The following is a 17,609-nucleotide window of genomic DNA, read 5'->3' as shown; positions in this document are numbered from 1 at the left end:
AGTGGTTTGTTAAGTTGATGGATAAGATCCTGACAGGCAAGATTTATGAACATTTGGAGTGGCATAATATGATTGGCAATAGTCAGCATAGCTTTGTCAAAGGCAAGTCGTGCCTTGCGAGCCTGATTCAATATTTTGAGGATGTGACTGAACACATTGATGAAGGTAGAGCAGTAGATGTAGTGTTTATGGATTTCAGCAAGGCATTTGATAAGGTACCCCATGCAAGGCTTATTGAAAATGTAAGGCAGCATAGGATCCAACGGGACATTGTTTTGTGGATCCAGATTGTCTTGGCCACAGAAGGCAAAGTGTGGTTATAGTACAAGTATGTGAAGAGCAAGAGAATAAGACATGAAATAATAGGACCACTCAAGTGTGACAGTGGAAAAGTGTGTACGGAACCAGAGGAAATAGCGGAGGTACTTAATGAATGCTTTGCTTCAGTATTCATTACGGAAAAGGACCTTGGCAATTGTAGGGATGACTTCCAGCAGACTGAAAAGCTTGAGCATGTAGATATTAAGAAAGAGGATGTGCTGGAGCTTTTGGAAAGCATCAAGTTGGATAAGTCACCGGGACTGGACGGGATGTACCCCAGGCTACTGTGGGAGGCGAGGGAGGAGATTGCTGAGCCTCTGGCGATGATCTTTGCATCATCAATAAGGATGGGAGAGGTTCCGGAGAATTGGAGGGTTGCAGATGTTGTTCCTTTATTCAAGAAAGGGAGTAGGGATAGCCCAGGAAATTATAGACCAGTGAGTCTTACTTCAGTGGTTGGTAAGCTAATGGAGAAGATCCTGAGAGGCAGGATTTATGAACATTTGGAGAGGCACAATATGATTAGGAATAGTCAGCACGGCTTTGTCCAAGGGCTGGTTGTGCCTTATGAGCCTGATTGAATTTTTTGAGGATGTGACTAAACACACTGTTGAAGGTAGAGCCGTAGATGTAGTGTATATGGATTTCAGTGAGGCATTTGATAACGTACCCCATGCAAGGCTTATTGAGAAAGTAAGGAGGCATGGGATCCAAGGGGAAATGGCTTTGTGGATCCAGAACTGGCTTGCCTACAGAAGGAAAAGAGTGGTTGTAGATGGGTCATATTCTGCATGGAGGCCAGTGACCAGTGGTGTGCCTCAGGAGTCTGTTCTGGGATCCTTACTCTTTGTGATTTTTATAAATGACCTGGATAAGGAAATGGAGGGATGGGTTAGTAAATTTGCTGATGACACAGAGGTTGGGGTGTTGTGGTTAGTGTGGAGGGCTGTCAGAAGTTACAATGGGACATAAGTAGGATGCAAAACTGAGCTGAGAATTGGCAGATGGAGTTCAACACAGATAAGTGTAAGATGGTTCTTTTTGGTAGGTAAAATATGATGGCAGAATATAGCAGGAATGGTAAGGCTCTTGGCAGTGTGGAGGATCAGAGGGATCGTAGGGTCTGAGTTCATAGGACACTCAAAGCTGCTATGTAGGTTGACTCTGTGGTTAAGAAGGCATACGGTGCATGGGCCTTCATCAATCTTGGGATTTTGGGTTTAAGAGCCAAGAGGTAATGTTGCAGCGATATAGGACCCTGGTCAGACCCCACTTGAAGTACTGTGCTCAATTCTGGTCACCTCACTACAGGAAGGATGCTGAAACTATAGAAAGGGTCCAGAGGAGATTTCCAAGGATGTTGCCTGGATTGGGGAGCATGCCTTATGAGAATAGGTTGAGTGAACTTGGCCTTTTCTCCTTGGAGCGACAGAGGATGAGAGGTGATCTGATGGAGGTGTACAAGGTAATGAGAGGCATTGATCGTGTGGATAGTCAGAGGCTTTTCCCCAGGGCGGAAATGCTAGCACATAGAGGGCATCATTTTAAGGTGCTTGGAAGTGGGTACAGAGGAGATGTCAGGGGTATGATTTTTACGCAGAGAGTGGTGAGTGCGTGGTGGAAGTAGAAATGATAGGGTCTTTTAAGAGACTCCTAGTTGGCTACATGGAGCTTAGGAAAATAGAGGGCTATGGGTAAAGCCTAGGTAGTTCTGTGGTCGGGACATGTTCGGCACAGCTTTGTGGGCCTGTATTGTGCAGTATGTTTCTATGTAAAGCCAGATGTATCAGTGTTACAGTGAAGTAAAGGGAATTACAGAGGCATGAAAGAGGAGTTGGCTAGAATAGACTGGAAAAGAACACTGGCAGGGATGACGGTAGAGCAGCAATGGCTGGAATTTCTGGAAGCAATTCGGAAGGCACATGTTATATACATCCCAAAGAGAAATAAATATTCTGAAGGAAAGATAACGCAACCGTGGCTAACAAGACAAGTCAAAGCCAACATAAATGCCAAAGAGAGGGCATATAGTCGAGCAAAAAAATAGTGGGAAGTTAGAGGATTGGGAATCTTATAAAAACCAACAGGAAACTAAAAATTGATTAAGAAGACAAGGATGGAAGACAAAAGTAAGCGAGCCAATAGTATTAAAGAGGATACCAAAAGTTTCTTCAGATACATGAAGTGTAAAAGAGAGTGTAGAATGGGTATTAGACGACTGGAAAACTGCTTTGGAGAGGTAGTAATGCAGGATATCAAAATGGTGGATGAACTGAATAGGTTTTTTGCATCAGTCTTCACTGTGGAAGACACTAGCAGTATTCTGGAAGTTCGAGGTGTCAGGGGGCATGAAGTATGTGAAGTTACCATTACTGGAGAGAAGGTTCTTGGGAAACTGAATGGTCTAGAGGTAATTAAGTCACTTGGACCAGATCGTGTACACCCCAAGGTTCTGAAAATGGTGGAAGAAATTATGGAGACATTAGTAATGATCTTTCAAGAATCACTAGATTCTGGAATGGTTCCAGAAGTCTGAAAATTGCAAATGTCATTCCACATTTCAAGAAGGAAAAGTGGCTGAGGAAAGGAAACTATAGGCCAGTTAGTCTGACCTCAGCAGTTAGGAAAATGTTGGAATCAATTTTTAAGGTGGTGTCAGGGTAATTGAAGGCACATGATAAAATGGGCTGGAGTCAGCATCATTCCCTGAAGGGACAATCTTGCCTGACAGATCTGTCGGAATTCTTTGAAGAAATCACAAGCAGGATAGACAAAGGAGAATCGGTTGATGTGGAAATGGATTTCCTGAAGGCCTTTGACAAGGTACCATGCATGAGGCTACTTAACAAGCTATGAGCCCATAGGGTGGATGTGGAGAGGATATTTCTGATGGTGAGAGAATCTGAGACCAGATGACACAGCCTCAGACTAGAGAAGTGTCCTTTTAGAATGAAGATAAGGAGGAATTTCTTTAGCCAGAATCTGTGGAGGCTGTTCTCATGTGCATTAAAGGCAGAGTTTGATAGATTCTTGATTGATCAGGGCATGAGAAGATATGAGGAGAAGGTAGCAGATTGGGACTGAGAGGGAAATTGGATCAGCCATGATGAAATGGTGGAGCAGACATGATTGGTCAAAAGCCCTAATTCTGCTCCTGTGTCTTATAGTTTTAAGCTCTTATAAAATACAGAAAATATGATGGAAGCCATTGAGGCTCCCCTCCTTCATGATAAAGAAAAAAACTCACAAACTGATTTGATGGAGATGGACATAAGAGTGCAGAGGAACATCTGGAAAACTTCTGAAATGCCCGCTTCGCTGCCGCTGCTACTGTGTGGTAACCGCAATCTCCAGAGCAGAAGGCCCCGAATCCTCGGCTTTGTTTGTTTCAGTGGCCGGGGCGACGTTGAGGGTGCTCGGCAGAGGATGGCGCTCGGGAGGCTGTATCGGAGGGGCTAGTTGGAGGCTCGAAGTTTTTGGACGGACGGACGGACGGACTCAGTGTTGGCTGTGGTCAGCTGTTTCCAAGACATCGGCAAGTTGATGGTGCCTGGAGCTTTATGTGAGGGAGTTTCTCCCTTTTGCCGCCTGCTATCGGGGACTTGGGAGTCGATCGACTTGGGGACTTTGAGACTTTTTTTTTTACCGTGCCCATGGTTTGCTCTTGTTTCATCAAATTATGGTATTGCTTTGCACTGCTGTAACTATATGTTATAATTATGAGGTTCTGCCAAATGTTTGTCTTTGGTTTGTCCTGCTTTCTGTGATATCACTCCAGAGAAACATTGTATCATTTCTTAATGCATGTATGCATTTCTAAATGACAATGAAATAGGACTGAGTGTTCTCATAATCTAATCTAATCTAAACTCCAAATCCCCCAATTTCTCCAGATCACTATTCCAGACACAGTACATAAAACATCAAAACCCTAACCCCCAAGACCCTGCCACGCAAAAAAAAACAGCAACAATAACATCGAACACGCAACCCCTCCATCACCCAGAAAGGTAACCTCTCGCCCGCCCGCCAAAACCAGCAACAAAGAAGGAGAAAAGGGAAAAAAGTAATATTCTAATCTCAGTCATCCAATCTGAAACCGTACTCACCTGCTGTTCGAGTGTACTGAACTGGTCCTCAGTCTTCAGTGCCAAGCTGACATTGTGCACCACTCCTTCCACCGCAGGCTGTAGCCTGTCCCGGTAAGATGTCGTCAGCTGGAATAACCTGAAGTCGTCCCAGTTCGCCATGAGGGCAGCAAATGCAGAGCTTCGGTCTGTGAAGGAAAAAGAGGGGGAAAAGAAATGTGAACACATTATGGCAGCCGTCCCCAACCACCGGGCCGTGGACCGGTGCTGGGCCACAAAGCATGTGCTACCGGGCCGCGAGGAAACGATATGATTTGGCGATATGAGTCAGCTGCACCTTTCCTCATTCGCTGTCACGCCCACTGTTGAGCTTGAACGCACGCGAGGTCATTACCCGCGCGTCATCCATGTCAGCGCGGGATGAAGATCAACTCCTTGAGATTGCGAATGACGGCGGGCTGAAAAGTATGTCTGACATAACATCTCTGCCGGCATTCTGGATCAAAGTCAAGGCTGAATATCCTGAGATAGCCACGAAAACACTGAAAACGTTGCTTCCATTTCCAACATATCTCTGCAATGAATGCAACGAAAACTAAATTGTGGAATAGACTGGACATAAGGAACCCGCTTCGAGTATCGCTGTCTTGTTGCAGGGAAACAAGTCCAGGGCTCCCACTGATTCAGCGATATTGGTGTGTTGCAATGATTTTATATGTTCATACGGGGAAAATATGTGCTGTGTGTTTAATATCCAAACGTTACTTAAAATGTTATGATTCTATTGACTTATAAGTGACATACAGTAATTGACTTGTCAATATATTCATGCAAGGAAAATACGCGCTGTGTGTTTAATATTAAATTCGTTAGATAAACCCTTTTAGAAACAAAATTGAGTGTATTAGCCAGTGAAAAGTGACTTATAGTTGACTGATCCTCTATATTCCGGTCGTGATTAACACCTACCACCCCCCGCCCACAAACAGAATCGCCAAAAACGATTTGTAGAAAAAAATCGGCATGAACACGCATGCAAAAGTCATGCATGCTCACACAGCTGCCCGCGCAAGGCTTCATGGTAATTGTAGTCTTCTCAGGGTAAACATAACGTATTTGACAGTTACTCTTGTCCATTGGCAACCCTACCCACACTCCCCCTGCACTGCCGGTCGGCCAGTCCGCAAGAATATTGTCAATAATAAACAGGTCCGTGGTGCAAAGAGGGGTTGGGGACCCCTGCATAATGGGCTATCTAACTGGAGGCATTATTCTTGTTAACATAAAAAAGCACACCAACTGAGAGTCCATAAGGCCTGAAAACACAGGAGCAGAATTGGACCACATGGCCCACGAGCCTGCTCCAGCAGTCAATCATGTCCGACCTATTTTCCCCCTTCTCAGCCCCACTCCCCGGCTTTCTCCCCGTAACTTTTGATGCCGTGGCCGACCAAGACCCTATCAACCTCTGCCTTAAATACATCCAACGATCTGGCTTCCACAGCTGCCTGTGGGAACAAATTCCACAAATTCACACCCGCTGGTTGAAGCAATTTCTCTGCATCACTGTTTTAAATGGACGCCCCTCCATCCTGAAGCTGTGCCCTCTTGTCCTACACTCCCCCACCATGAGAAACATCCTTTCCACATCTACTCTGTCTAAGCCTTTCAACATTTCAATGAGATCACCTCTCATCCTTCTGAATTCCAGCGAGTACAGACCGAGACCTGCTCGTGTGATTGCCCTTTCGTTCCCGGAATCATCCTTATGAATCTCCTCTGAACCCTCTCCAATGCCAGCACATCTTTCCTTAGTGTTCACAACACTCAAGTTGAGGCCTCACCGGTGCATTATAAAGTCTCAGCATCACATCCCTGCTCTTGTATTCAAACCCTGTTGAAATCAATGCTAACATTGCATTTGCCTTTCTCACCACTGACTCAACCTGCAAGTTAATATTGAGAACGCAAACATGAGGAAATCCGCAGATGCTGGAAATTCAAGCAACACATACAAAATGCTGGTGAACACAGCAGGCCAGGCAGCATCTATAGGAAGAAGTACAGTCGACGTTTCGGGCCCAGACCCTTCGTCAGGACTAACTGAAAGAAGGGATAGTAAGAGATTTGAAAGTGGAAGGGGGAGGGGGAGATCAGAAATGATAGGAGAAGACGGGGGGGGTGGAGAGATAAAGCTAAGAGCTGGAAATTTGATTGGCAAAAGGGATACAAGGCTGGAGAAGGGAGAGGATCATGGGACGGGAGGCCTAGGGAGAAAGAAAGGCGGGGGGGGGGGGAGCACAAGAGGAAGATGGAGATCCTGCAAGGAGTTATTGTGAGAGGGACAGAGAGAGAAAAAAAGAGAGAAAAAGGAAATAAATAAATAAATAAATAAATAAATAAATAGATGACGGATGGGTTAAGAAGGGGAGAAGGGGCATTAACAGAAGTTAGAGAAGTCAATGTTCATGCCATCAGGTTGGAGGCTACCCAGACGGAATATAAGGTGTTGTTCCTCCAACCTGAGTGTGGCTTCATCTTTACAGTAGAGGAGGCCGTGGATAGACATGTCAGAATGGGAATGGGACGTGGAATTAAAATGTGTGGCCACTGGGAGATCCTGCTTTCTCTGGCAGACAGAGCGTAGATGTTCAGCAAAATGATCTCCCAGTCTGCGTCGGGTCTCGCCAATATATAAAAGGCCACATCGGGAGCACCGGACGCAGTATATCACCCCAGTCGACTCACAGGTGAAGTGTTGCCTCACCTGGAAGGACTGTCTGGGGCCCTGAATGGTGGTAAGGGAGGAAATGTAAGGGCACGTTTAGCACTTGTTCCGCTTACACGGATAAGTGCCAGGAGGGAGATCAATGGGAAGGGATGGAGGGGGGCACGAATGGACAAGGGAGTCGCGCAGGGCGCGATCCCTGCGGAAAGCGGGGTTGGGGGAGGGAAAGATGTGCTTGGGGGTGGGATCCCGTTGGAGGTGGCGGAAGTTACATAGAATTATATGTTGGACTTGGAGGCTGGTGGGTTGGTAGGTTAGGACAAGGGGAACCCTATCCCTAGTGGGGTGGCAGAAGCATGGGGTGAGAGCAGATGTGCGTGCAGAGGAGTAGTATAGATGCAGAGAGATGCTCAGGAGAAGGATTAATGCAGTGATACATGGTGGGGAAGAACTGATAGATGAACACACGGCATGCAACACTGATGAGCTAACACTGAGGGTAGTTAAAAGACCATATAATATAGGAGCAGACGTAGGTCATTCAGCCCATCGAGTCTGTGCCACCATTCAGTCAAGGGCCATTGCAGGTCATCCCCACACACCTGCCTTCTCCCCATACCTTTTGATGCCCTGGTTAATCAAGAACGTATCTATCTCTGCCTCAAATGCACCCAATGACTTGGCCTCCACAGCTGCTCATGGCAACAAATTCCACAGAATCTGCACCCTCTGACTAAAGTAATTTTTATGCATCTTTGTTCAAAGTGAACACCCTTCAATCCTGAACTTGTTGCCCTCTTATCCTGGACTCCCCTACCATGGGAAATAATTTTGCCATATCTAATCTGTTCAGGCCTTTTAACATTCAAAATGTTTCTATTAGATCCCCCCTCATTCCCCTGAACTCCAGGGAATACAGCCCAAGAGCAGCCAGACGTTCCTCAAACGGTAACCCTTCCATTCCTGGAATTATTCTCGTGAATCTTCTCTGAACCCTCTCCAATGTCAGTATATCCTTTCTAAAATAAGGAGTTCAAAACTGCACACAATACTCCAAGTGTGGTCTCACGAGTGCCATACAGAGCTTCAACAACACATCCCTGCTCTTTTATTCTATACCTGATCCAATCCTTCCAGTCATTCCCACTCCCCTGCCTTCTCCCCATGCCCTTTGACACCCTGATGGAATGGCACGCTGTTCTTCAGCACTAACACAGTCATGCAGTGAGTGAGAAACTATGGGCTAGTAACGATGAAGAAAAGCAGTGGGAGTTGGTACACTCAGGGCCAGAGAGACGGTGAAGGCTAGTACTGATGGACTGACAGCCTTGGTAGTCGTACAAATGGTTCATCCACATGGGGACGAAAGACAATCTGACAGAGAGATGCCTGGTGGGTTCAGGTGGGCCAGAATGATGCATGGAGGGGTGATATTAATTCACGGGCACACTTAAGAGGACTAACACAGATACGCAGCGGGGAGGCACTGAGGACGTGAAGCTTTAAGGTATAACACTGATGCATTAAGTCACCACGGGCGGTACTGATGAAATTATACACTTAGGGGTAGAATTCATGAACTGTGATATAGTGGGTTCAGACAGAGTCATACACAGAGGGATATAATCAGTTTGCGTGATACACATCGGGGAAGAACCAATGGAGAGACATTGTTACACTGTGGCCTCTAATTCCAGGGTTGTTGTTTTCTGGAGGATCTGGAGGGAGACTTGTTCCATTTGGCTGAATTCATGGGTCTTCATTTATGGTTGAATGACAATGAAACATGAACTTAAGGCAGTGCTTGACAATCTACTGGGGAGGCATCACTGAGCATGATTACAAGACTCTGATGAAAATTTTGTGGCATTTTTGGCATAGTCTACATCAGTAATGCTCATGTCCCTCATTTCATTGAGTTTTTCTTGAGGAGGCATCACAACAAATTGGTGAATGAGGAGCGGTGGAAGTGGACAGGATCAGGGATGGCCAGACCGGATCTAGATTTGGCGAGAAATGTGGCAGGTTGCGTTCGTTCAGAAAAGGTGAGGCGTGACATACTTTGGAAATCAAACTTGATAGCAGAACACCACATAAATGGCAGGATTCTTAGTTACAGTAGGATCCCTGGGGTCCTGTAGATTTGTGAAAGTTGCCATGCAAGTCAGTGATGTCGCTGTATGGTGCTCTGGACTATATCGTAGGGGGATTGAGTTCAGGAGTTGCCAGGTAATGTTGCAGCTCTGAAAAGGCCTAGTTAGATTAGTTCTGATCTCTCAACATTACAGGAAGGATGTTCGAGTTTTACAGAGAGTACAGAGGAGAGTTATCAGGTTGTCCCGATTGGAGAACATGTCTTAAGAGGAAATGTTGAGTGATCAAATGATTTCTCTTTTCTTTGCAATGACTGGAAATGTGAGGCAACTGGACAGAGCTGCATGAGATTATGACAAGCATTGACAGAGGGAATGGCCAGCACTATTTTCCCCTCCCCGGGACAGCAATGGTCAATAATGCCTGCCCATCACCTCTCTCTGGTGCTCCTCCCGCTTTTCTTTCTTCCGTGGCCCTCTGTCCTCTCCTATCAGATTCCCGCTTCTCCAGTCCTGATCTCTTTCACCAATGAACTTCCCAACTCTTTACTTCACCCCTACCCCTCCCAGTTTCACCTGTCACCTTGTGTTTCTCTCTCGCTTCCCACACCCCCACCTTTGAAATCTGACTCCTCATTGTTTTTGCTTTCTCCAGTCCTGCCGCAGTGTCTCAGCCCAAAACATCGACTGTACGCTCTTCCATAGATGATGCCTGGCCTGCTGAGTTCCTCCTGCATTTTGTGTGTGCAGCAGCAATGGAGAATCTCTTTTCAAATTTCACGGTCAAAGTTCAAAGTCAATCTATCATCAAATTTCAAGTATATTACCACACACACACACAACTCTGGGATCCATATTCCTGCAGGAATACGCAACAAATGCATAATAGTGTAATTATCATAATAGCATCAATGAAAGACTACCAATTTGGGCTTTCAGACAGTATGCAAGAGACAACAACCTGTGCAAATACAAAAAAAAGAATGAAATAAAATTAATAAATAAGAAAAAAATATTCCTAAGATGAGAACATGAGATGAAGAGTTCTTGAAAGTGAATCCATAGGTTATGCAATGGGGCAAGTGGAGCTGAGTTGTGTTTAGAAACATAGAAACATAGAAAACCTACAGCACAATACAGGCCCTTCGGCCCACAAAGCTGTGCTGAACATGTCCCTAACTTAGAACTACTGAGGCTTTACCCATAACCCTCTATTCTTCTAAGCTCCACGTAGCTATCCAGGAGGCTCTTAAAGGACCCTATCATTTCCACCTCATTCCATGCACTCACCACTCTCTGCGTAAAAAACTTACCCTTGACATCTCCTCCGTACCTACTTCCAATCAACTTAAAACTATGCCCCCTCATGCTAGCCAGTTCAGCCCTGGGGAAAAGCCTCTGATTATCCACATGATCAATGTTTCTCATTATCTTGTACACCTCTATCAAGTCACCTCTCATCCTCCGTCGCTCCAAGGAGAAAATGCCAAGTTAACTCAACCTATTCTCATAAGGCATGCTCCCCAATCCCGGCAACATCCTTGTAAATCTCCTCTGCACCCTTTCTATGGTTTCCACGTCCTTCCTATAGCGAGACGACCAGAACTGAGCACAGTACTCCAAGTGGGGTCTGACCAGAATCGTATATAGCTGCAACATTACCTCTCCGCACTTAAACCCAGTCCCACGATTGATGAAGGCCAATGCACCATACGCCTTCTTAACCACAGAGTCAACCTGTGTAGCAGCTTTGAGTGTCCTATGGACTCAGACCTGAAGATCCCTCTGATCCTCCACACTGCCAAGAGTCTTACCATTAATACCATATTCTGCCATCGTATTTGACCTACCAGAATGAACCACCTCACATTTACCTGGGTTGAATTCCATCTGCCACTTCTCAGTCCCATTTTGCATCCTATCAAAGTCCCGTAGTAACCTCTGACAGCTCCCCACACTATCCACAACACCCCCACCCTTTGTGTCATCAGCAAATTTACTAACCCAACCCTCCACTTCCTCATCCAGGTCATTTATAAAAATCACAAAGAGTAGGGGTCCCAGAACAGATCCCTAAGGCACACCAGTGGTCACCAACAGCCATGCAGAGGTTCAAGAGCCTAATGATTGTGGGTTAATAACTGTTCCTAAACCTGGTGGCGTGAGCCCTGAGGATCCTGTACTTTCTCCCTGATGGCATGAAGTTGAAGGGAAAAAGTTTAGTCCAGATGTCAGTCATAGGTATTTGCAGAGAGCAGGATGCCCCTCGAATGCACTGCAGAATTTGTGTCAGATACACAGCGATATTAAAATGACTCCCATGAATGGGAGAAAAAGATGGGGCAAGGTAGTCACAGGGAAATGTCACACTGATTGAGGTCTAGGCTTATATAGGTCTGCACAGCATCATTATGCAAGAGACAGTAATTTTCTTACTGTTCCATCCAAGTACACACTGTCATGCAAGGATTGGAAAACTATTTGGATAGAGTTGCTCTTAACTGTATTTTAGACTCCAGCCAGGATTATCATTTGGATGCGAGAGTTCGATTCTGCCTGTATGCCGGATCTGATATTTCTAACTATGGGTCTGCACCCGTCTCATGCACAACATCCTCAGTGCTCCCAGGGAACCCAGAGATGTGGGGATCAAGTTGAAAACTTTTAAGCACATTGTTCTCAGAGAAGACAACAAACTGAATGCAAGTCTTGGTCCCCATAACTCAGAAAAGATGTGTTGTCACTGGAGAGAGTTGAGAAGAGGTTCACGACGGTGATTCCAGGAATGAAGGGGTTAACGTATGAGGAGTGCTTGACAGCTTTGGACTCGCACTTGCTGGAATCTGGAAGGATGCTGGGGGGAATCTCATTGAAACCCACACAATGTTGAATGGACTAGATAGGGTGGATGCGGAGAGGCTGTTTCCGATTGAAGGGGTATCCAGAACTCGAGGGCACAGCCTCAAAATTAAGGGGTGAGCTTTTATAACAGAGGTAAGGAGGTTTTTTTTTAAGACAGAGAAGAGGAAATCTGCGGATAGCACCTGCCACAGACTGCGGTGGAGGCCAAGTCCATGGGTATATGTAAGAGAGAAGTTGATAGTTTCCTGATCGGTACTGGGTCGGCACAGGAATACATGCAGCCAGAGACTCATTCCACCAAGATGCAGCACTGAGCGTCATAGGAAGTCATTCCTGCCTGTGGCCATCAAACTTTACAACTCCTCCCTTAGAGGGTCAGACACCCTGAGCCAATAGGCTGGTCCTGGACTTATTTCATAATTTAATAGCATAATTTAACTATTTATGGTTCTATTACTATTTATTATTTGTGGAGCAACTGTAACGAAAACCAGTTTCCCCCGGGATTAATGAAGTATGACTATGACTATCAATATTGGCTGCACAGCTGCTAGCAGGACATGCAGTTTCTGGCCACTAGGTGGTGCTATTGATTATTTGCGAAATTGCCAGATTGGTATTCAAACCGGGTAAAGTTCCACATAATACATTCAGAAAGGTAACGAAGCTTAACACAATGAATGAAAGGATCCTCAGATGTATTCAGAAAGAAAGTGACCTCAGGGTACAGCCCAAGCTTCCCCTCAGATGGACTGGCTGCATTATGGCCCGGTATGGGAACACCAAACAACAGGAATTCTGCAGATGCTGGAAATTCAAGCAACACACATCAAAGTTGCTGGTGAACGCAGCAGGCCAGGCAGCATCTATAGGAAGAAGCGCAGTCGACGTTTCAGGCCGAGACCCTTTGTCAGGACGAAGGGTCTCGGCCTGAAACGTCGACTGCGCTTCTTCCTATAGATGCTGCCTGGCCTGCTGCGTTCACCAGCAACTTTGATGTGTGTTGATGGGAACACCAATATCGCTGAGTGGAAAATCCGACAAAAGGTAATGGATTCAGCCCAGTACGTCATGGGTAGAGCCCTTCCAATTATTGACCACATCTACATGAAACGTTACTGTGGAAAAGCAGCATCCATTATCAAAGATCCACTCCACCCAAGCCGTGCTCCTTTCTCGCTGCTGCCATCTGGTGGCAGGTACAGGTGCCTTACAACTCGTAACACTGGGTTCAGGAACAATTACTACCCCTCAACCACCAAGCTCTGAATAATAGGGGATAATTACACTCCTTCTATTTCTTGTGTTCCCACAACTGATGGTCTCACTTTATTTCATGCTCTCGTTATTTATTTATATGCGCATTTGCAAAGTTTGTTGTTCATTCATGCTGCTTGCAGTTACTGTTCTAGAGATTTGCTGAGTGTGTGCCCACAGGGAAAAGAACATGCCTTGATGTGCATGACCTCTGACAATAAGATTTTCTTTGAAGAATGGTAGCAGAGTTAGGAAGGGTAATGAAATCATAAATTATACCACTATCAGCGACATTGAACTTTGGATGAGGGATGCTGCAAATTATTAAAGCATAAGTATTTTATGCCACAACTGAAATATTCTGTGCCAATCTGATCAGAACAAGGTGACTCATTGGGGAATGTATTGTAAGAGATTGCCAGGAACAGTTTCTTCCCCTCTGCCATCCTATTCTTAAATGGACATTGATCCTTGAATACTAACTTGCTTTTTCAATATATATTATTTCTGTTTTTTTTGCATGATTTTAATCTATTCAATATATTCATACTGTAATTGATTAACTTATTTTTTTTTCTCCTTCTTCCTCTATATTCCCTCCGGGAGAAGGCTCAGGAGCTTGAAGACTCGTACGGCCAGATTTGGGAACAGTTTCTTTCCAACTGTGATAAGCCTGCTGAACGGATCCTGACCCGGCTCTGGGCCGTACCCTCCAAATATCCAGACCTACATCTTGGTTTTTTTGCACTACCTTACTTTCCATTTTTCTATTTTCTATTTATGATTTATAATTTAATTTTTTAATATTTACTATCAATTTGTACTCCAGGGAGCGGGAAGCGCAGAATCAAATATCGCTGTGATGATTGTACATTCTAGTAGCAACTGTTTGGCAACAATAAAGTATAAAGTATATTATGGAATGCACTGAACTGCTGCTGCTAGGTTAACAAATTTCATGACACGTGCCGGTGATAATATACCCAGATTTGATTCCGATTCTGAGATAGTCTGACTCAGGTAAGCAAGAAGATCAGGATGAGTTGTCATAATGACCATCATCCACTCGCACTCACATCCACTGTGATGAAGTGCTGTGGGAAGTTGGTTATGGCTAGAATCAGCTTGCTCAGCAAAGACCTGGACCAACAGCAATTCTTCCTATCGCCACTGTAGGCCTACAGTGCAGGTGAAATCATTGGCTCTATGTATCACCTTGAATCACCTGGACAACGCCAACACTTAGTCAATTGTTTATTGACTATAACTCAGAGGTGAATACAATCATTCTGACAGGTCTGATCAAAAAGCTCCAACACCTGGGCATCTGTACCTCCTTCCGCAATTGCAGCCTCGACTTTCTCACCGGAAAACCACTGTGTTGAACGGAAATAACATCTCCACCTCACTGACACACCTCAAGGATGTCTGACTAGTCCGGTCCTCTCTCTACACCCATGACCGTGCAGCCTGGCACAGATCAAATGCCAACCATAAATTTGCTGACAGCACATCTGTTGTTGGCAGAATTTCAGATGGTGACGAGAAGGCGTATCAGAGCGAGATGTATCAGCTAGTTGAGTGGTGCCGTGGCAACAACCTTGCATTCAATTTTCAGTGAGATCAAAGACTTGATCATGGACTTCAGGAAGGGCAAGACGAGGGAACACACACCGGTCCTCAGAGGGATCAGAAGTGGAAAGGGTGTGCAATTTTAAGTTCATGCGTGCGAACATCTCAGAGAATGTATCCTGGTCCCAACATATTGATGCAAATGCAACTAAGGCAGTTCAGTGGTTATACTTCATGAGGAGTATGAGTGGATTTGGTCTGTCACCAAAGACACTCTCAAATTTCCATAGATGTATCGGGCAGCATCGCTGTCTGCTATGGAGGGGGACACAGCACAGGATCAACATAAACTACAGAAAGTTGTAAACTCAGTCAGCTCCGTCATGGGCACTAGCCTCCCCACCACCCAGGACATGCCGTGTTCTCATGTCTACCGTCAGGGAGGAGGTACAGCAGCCCAAAGGCACACGTTCAACAATTCAGGAACAGCTTCTTCCCCTCTGCCATTGGATTTCTGAATGGAGATTCAATCCATGAACACTACCTCATTACTTTTTTCCCTTCATTTTGCACTACTTAACTTTTTTATCTGTACATGCATATGTAAAAGTATGTGTATATGTATGTACACACACACACACAGTCACAAACAGATATACACACACACACACACACACACACACGCTCTTTTACACATCTGCACAATATTGAAAGCACTAAATAGGGTGGATGTGGAGAAGATGTTTCCAGTGGTAGAGGTATCCAGAACTCGAGGGCACAGCCTCAAAATTGAGGTGCAACCCTTCAGAACAGAAGTAAGGAGGAAGTATTTTAGCCACAGAGTAGTGAACCTGTGGAATGGTCTGCCACAGAGTGCGGTGGAGGCCAAGCCCGTGGTTATACTGAAGGCAGAAGTTGATGGTTTCCTGACTGGTCAGGGCATCAAAGCATATGGCGAGAAGGCAAGACCATGGGATTGAGTGGGATCTGGGATCAGCCATGACAGAATGGCGGAGAAGACTCGATGGACTGCATGGCCTAAATCTGCTCCCACGTCTAACGATCACAATCTCACCGAACAACAAGAAGCAGGGCCAGATGGTAGAGATTGGTTTTCTATTTGGAGTACTGTGACCCTACTTATCGGTCAAGGATACTTACCGACTGTTGTGTATTTTTTTTAGTTATCAGATGTGGGTATCCGTTCAAGGTTAGAATTAGTCAATTAGCAGCTGAATATCAATATTACTTGCTGTAGTTGCTACCAGGATATGCAGTTTTTAGCCAGAAGATGGTGCTATTGATTTCTTTTGCTAAATTGCCAGAATCGGATTTAAACCCTGTAGGTCTCATGTAATACATTCTGAAAGATAATGAAGCTTAACACGATGAATAAAAGATTCCTCAGATGTATTGAGAAAGAAAGTGACCTCAGGGTACGGATCAAGCTTCCCTCAGACGGACTGGCTGCATTATGGCCTGGTATGGGAACCCCCATATCGTTGAGTGGAAAATCCTACAAAAGGTCATGGATTCAGCCTAGTGCATCATGAGTAGAGCTCTCCCAATCATTGAGCACATCTGCATGAAACATAGCTGTAGAAAAGCAACGTCAATCATCAGAGATCCTCACCACCCAGGCCGTGCACTTTTCTCACTGCTACCATCTGGTTGAAGGACCAGGTGCCTCAGAACTCATAGCACCAGGTTCAAGAACAGTTACTGCTCTTCAAACACCAAGCTCTTGAATAATAGGGGATAAGCAAGAGTTTGACCGGTCGAAGTAGGTTGCAGAGGATTTGTAGCCACAAGGTTGAGGGGGGACTTGATAGAGGTGTTTAAAATTATGAGGGGGATAGATAGAGTTGACGTGGATAGGCTTTTTCCATTGAGAATGGGGGAGATTCAAACAAGAGGACATGAGCTGAGAGTCAGGGGGCAAAAGTTTAGGGGTAACGTAAGGGGGAACTTCTTTACTCAGAGAGTGGTAGCTGTGTGGAACGAGCTTCCAGCACAAATGGTAGAGGCAGGTTCGATGTTGCTGTTTAAAGATAAATTGGACAGCTATATGGACAGGAAAGGAATGGAGGATTATGGGCTGAGTGCAGGTCGGTGGGACTAGGTGAGAGTAAGCGTTCAGCACGGACTAGGAGGGCCGAGATGGCCTGTTTCCGTGCTGTAGTTGTTACATGTTATATATGTTATCAACATCAAACTACTCCGGGAGTTGGGAGTGCGAGGGAGGACTCACTGACAAGCAGACAAAGACCTCTCCAGAGCTGCTGGAAAGGGTAGTCAGTGGCTCTGGATGAAGAGAAAGGATTCCATCGGGACCCCAAGTGAGTGAAAGGCATCTAGGGAGTGAGCCCGGGATGCCGGGATTCACTGCTGAACCCTCCGGAGGTGTCGGGGGTCTATCAGCGAAACACTGAGGAAAGAGGGTGCCCTCTTGATACCCCAGAAGATGCCACCCCACAGAGTCTGGGCAGCGGGTCCCGGGAGTGCATATATGGGATGTCAACACCTAGTCCTACGTAACATACCTTCTACTTCTGGTGTTCCCACAACTGATGGCCTCACTTTATTTCATGCTCTCGTTATTTATTGCTATTTAGTAATATTTGAACTTGCACAGTTTGTTGCTCGTTGATCCTGCTTACAGGTACTGTTCAGTAGATTTGTTGAGTA

At 45.4% G+C, this 17,609-nt stretch overlaps 1 protein-coding gene across 1 annotated transcript in view; it reads right to left on the bottom strand.

Moving 5' to 3' along the window:
• The window catches only part of LOC134339978 (NACHT, LRR and PYD domains-containing protein 3-like), a 95,038-nt gene that overhangs the window by 31,741 nt on the left and 45,688 nt on the right, over window positions 1–17,609 (bottom strand). The window contains exon 3 of the mRNA XM_063036811.1: window positions 4,431–4,597. Coding sequence (XP_062892881.1) covers window positions 4,431–4,597 — 167 coding nt within the window. The remainder of the gene's footprint in view (window positions 1–4,430; window positions 4,598–17,609) is intronic.

The sequence above is a fragment of the Mobula hypostoma genome, chromosome 31 (genome assembly GCF_963921235.1).
Source record: "Mobula hypostoma chromosome 31, sMobHyp1.1, whole genome shotgun sequence".
In the NCBI taxonomy this organism is placed as follows: domain Eukaryota; kingdom Metazoa; phylum Chordata; class Chondrichthyes; order Myliobatiformes; family Myliobatidae; genus Mobula; species Mobula hypostoma.
This window is presented reverse-complemented; position numbering and strand designations above follow the sequence as displayed.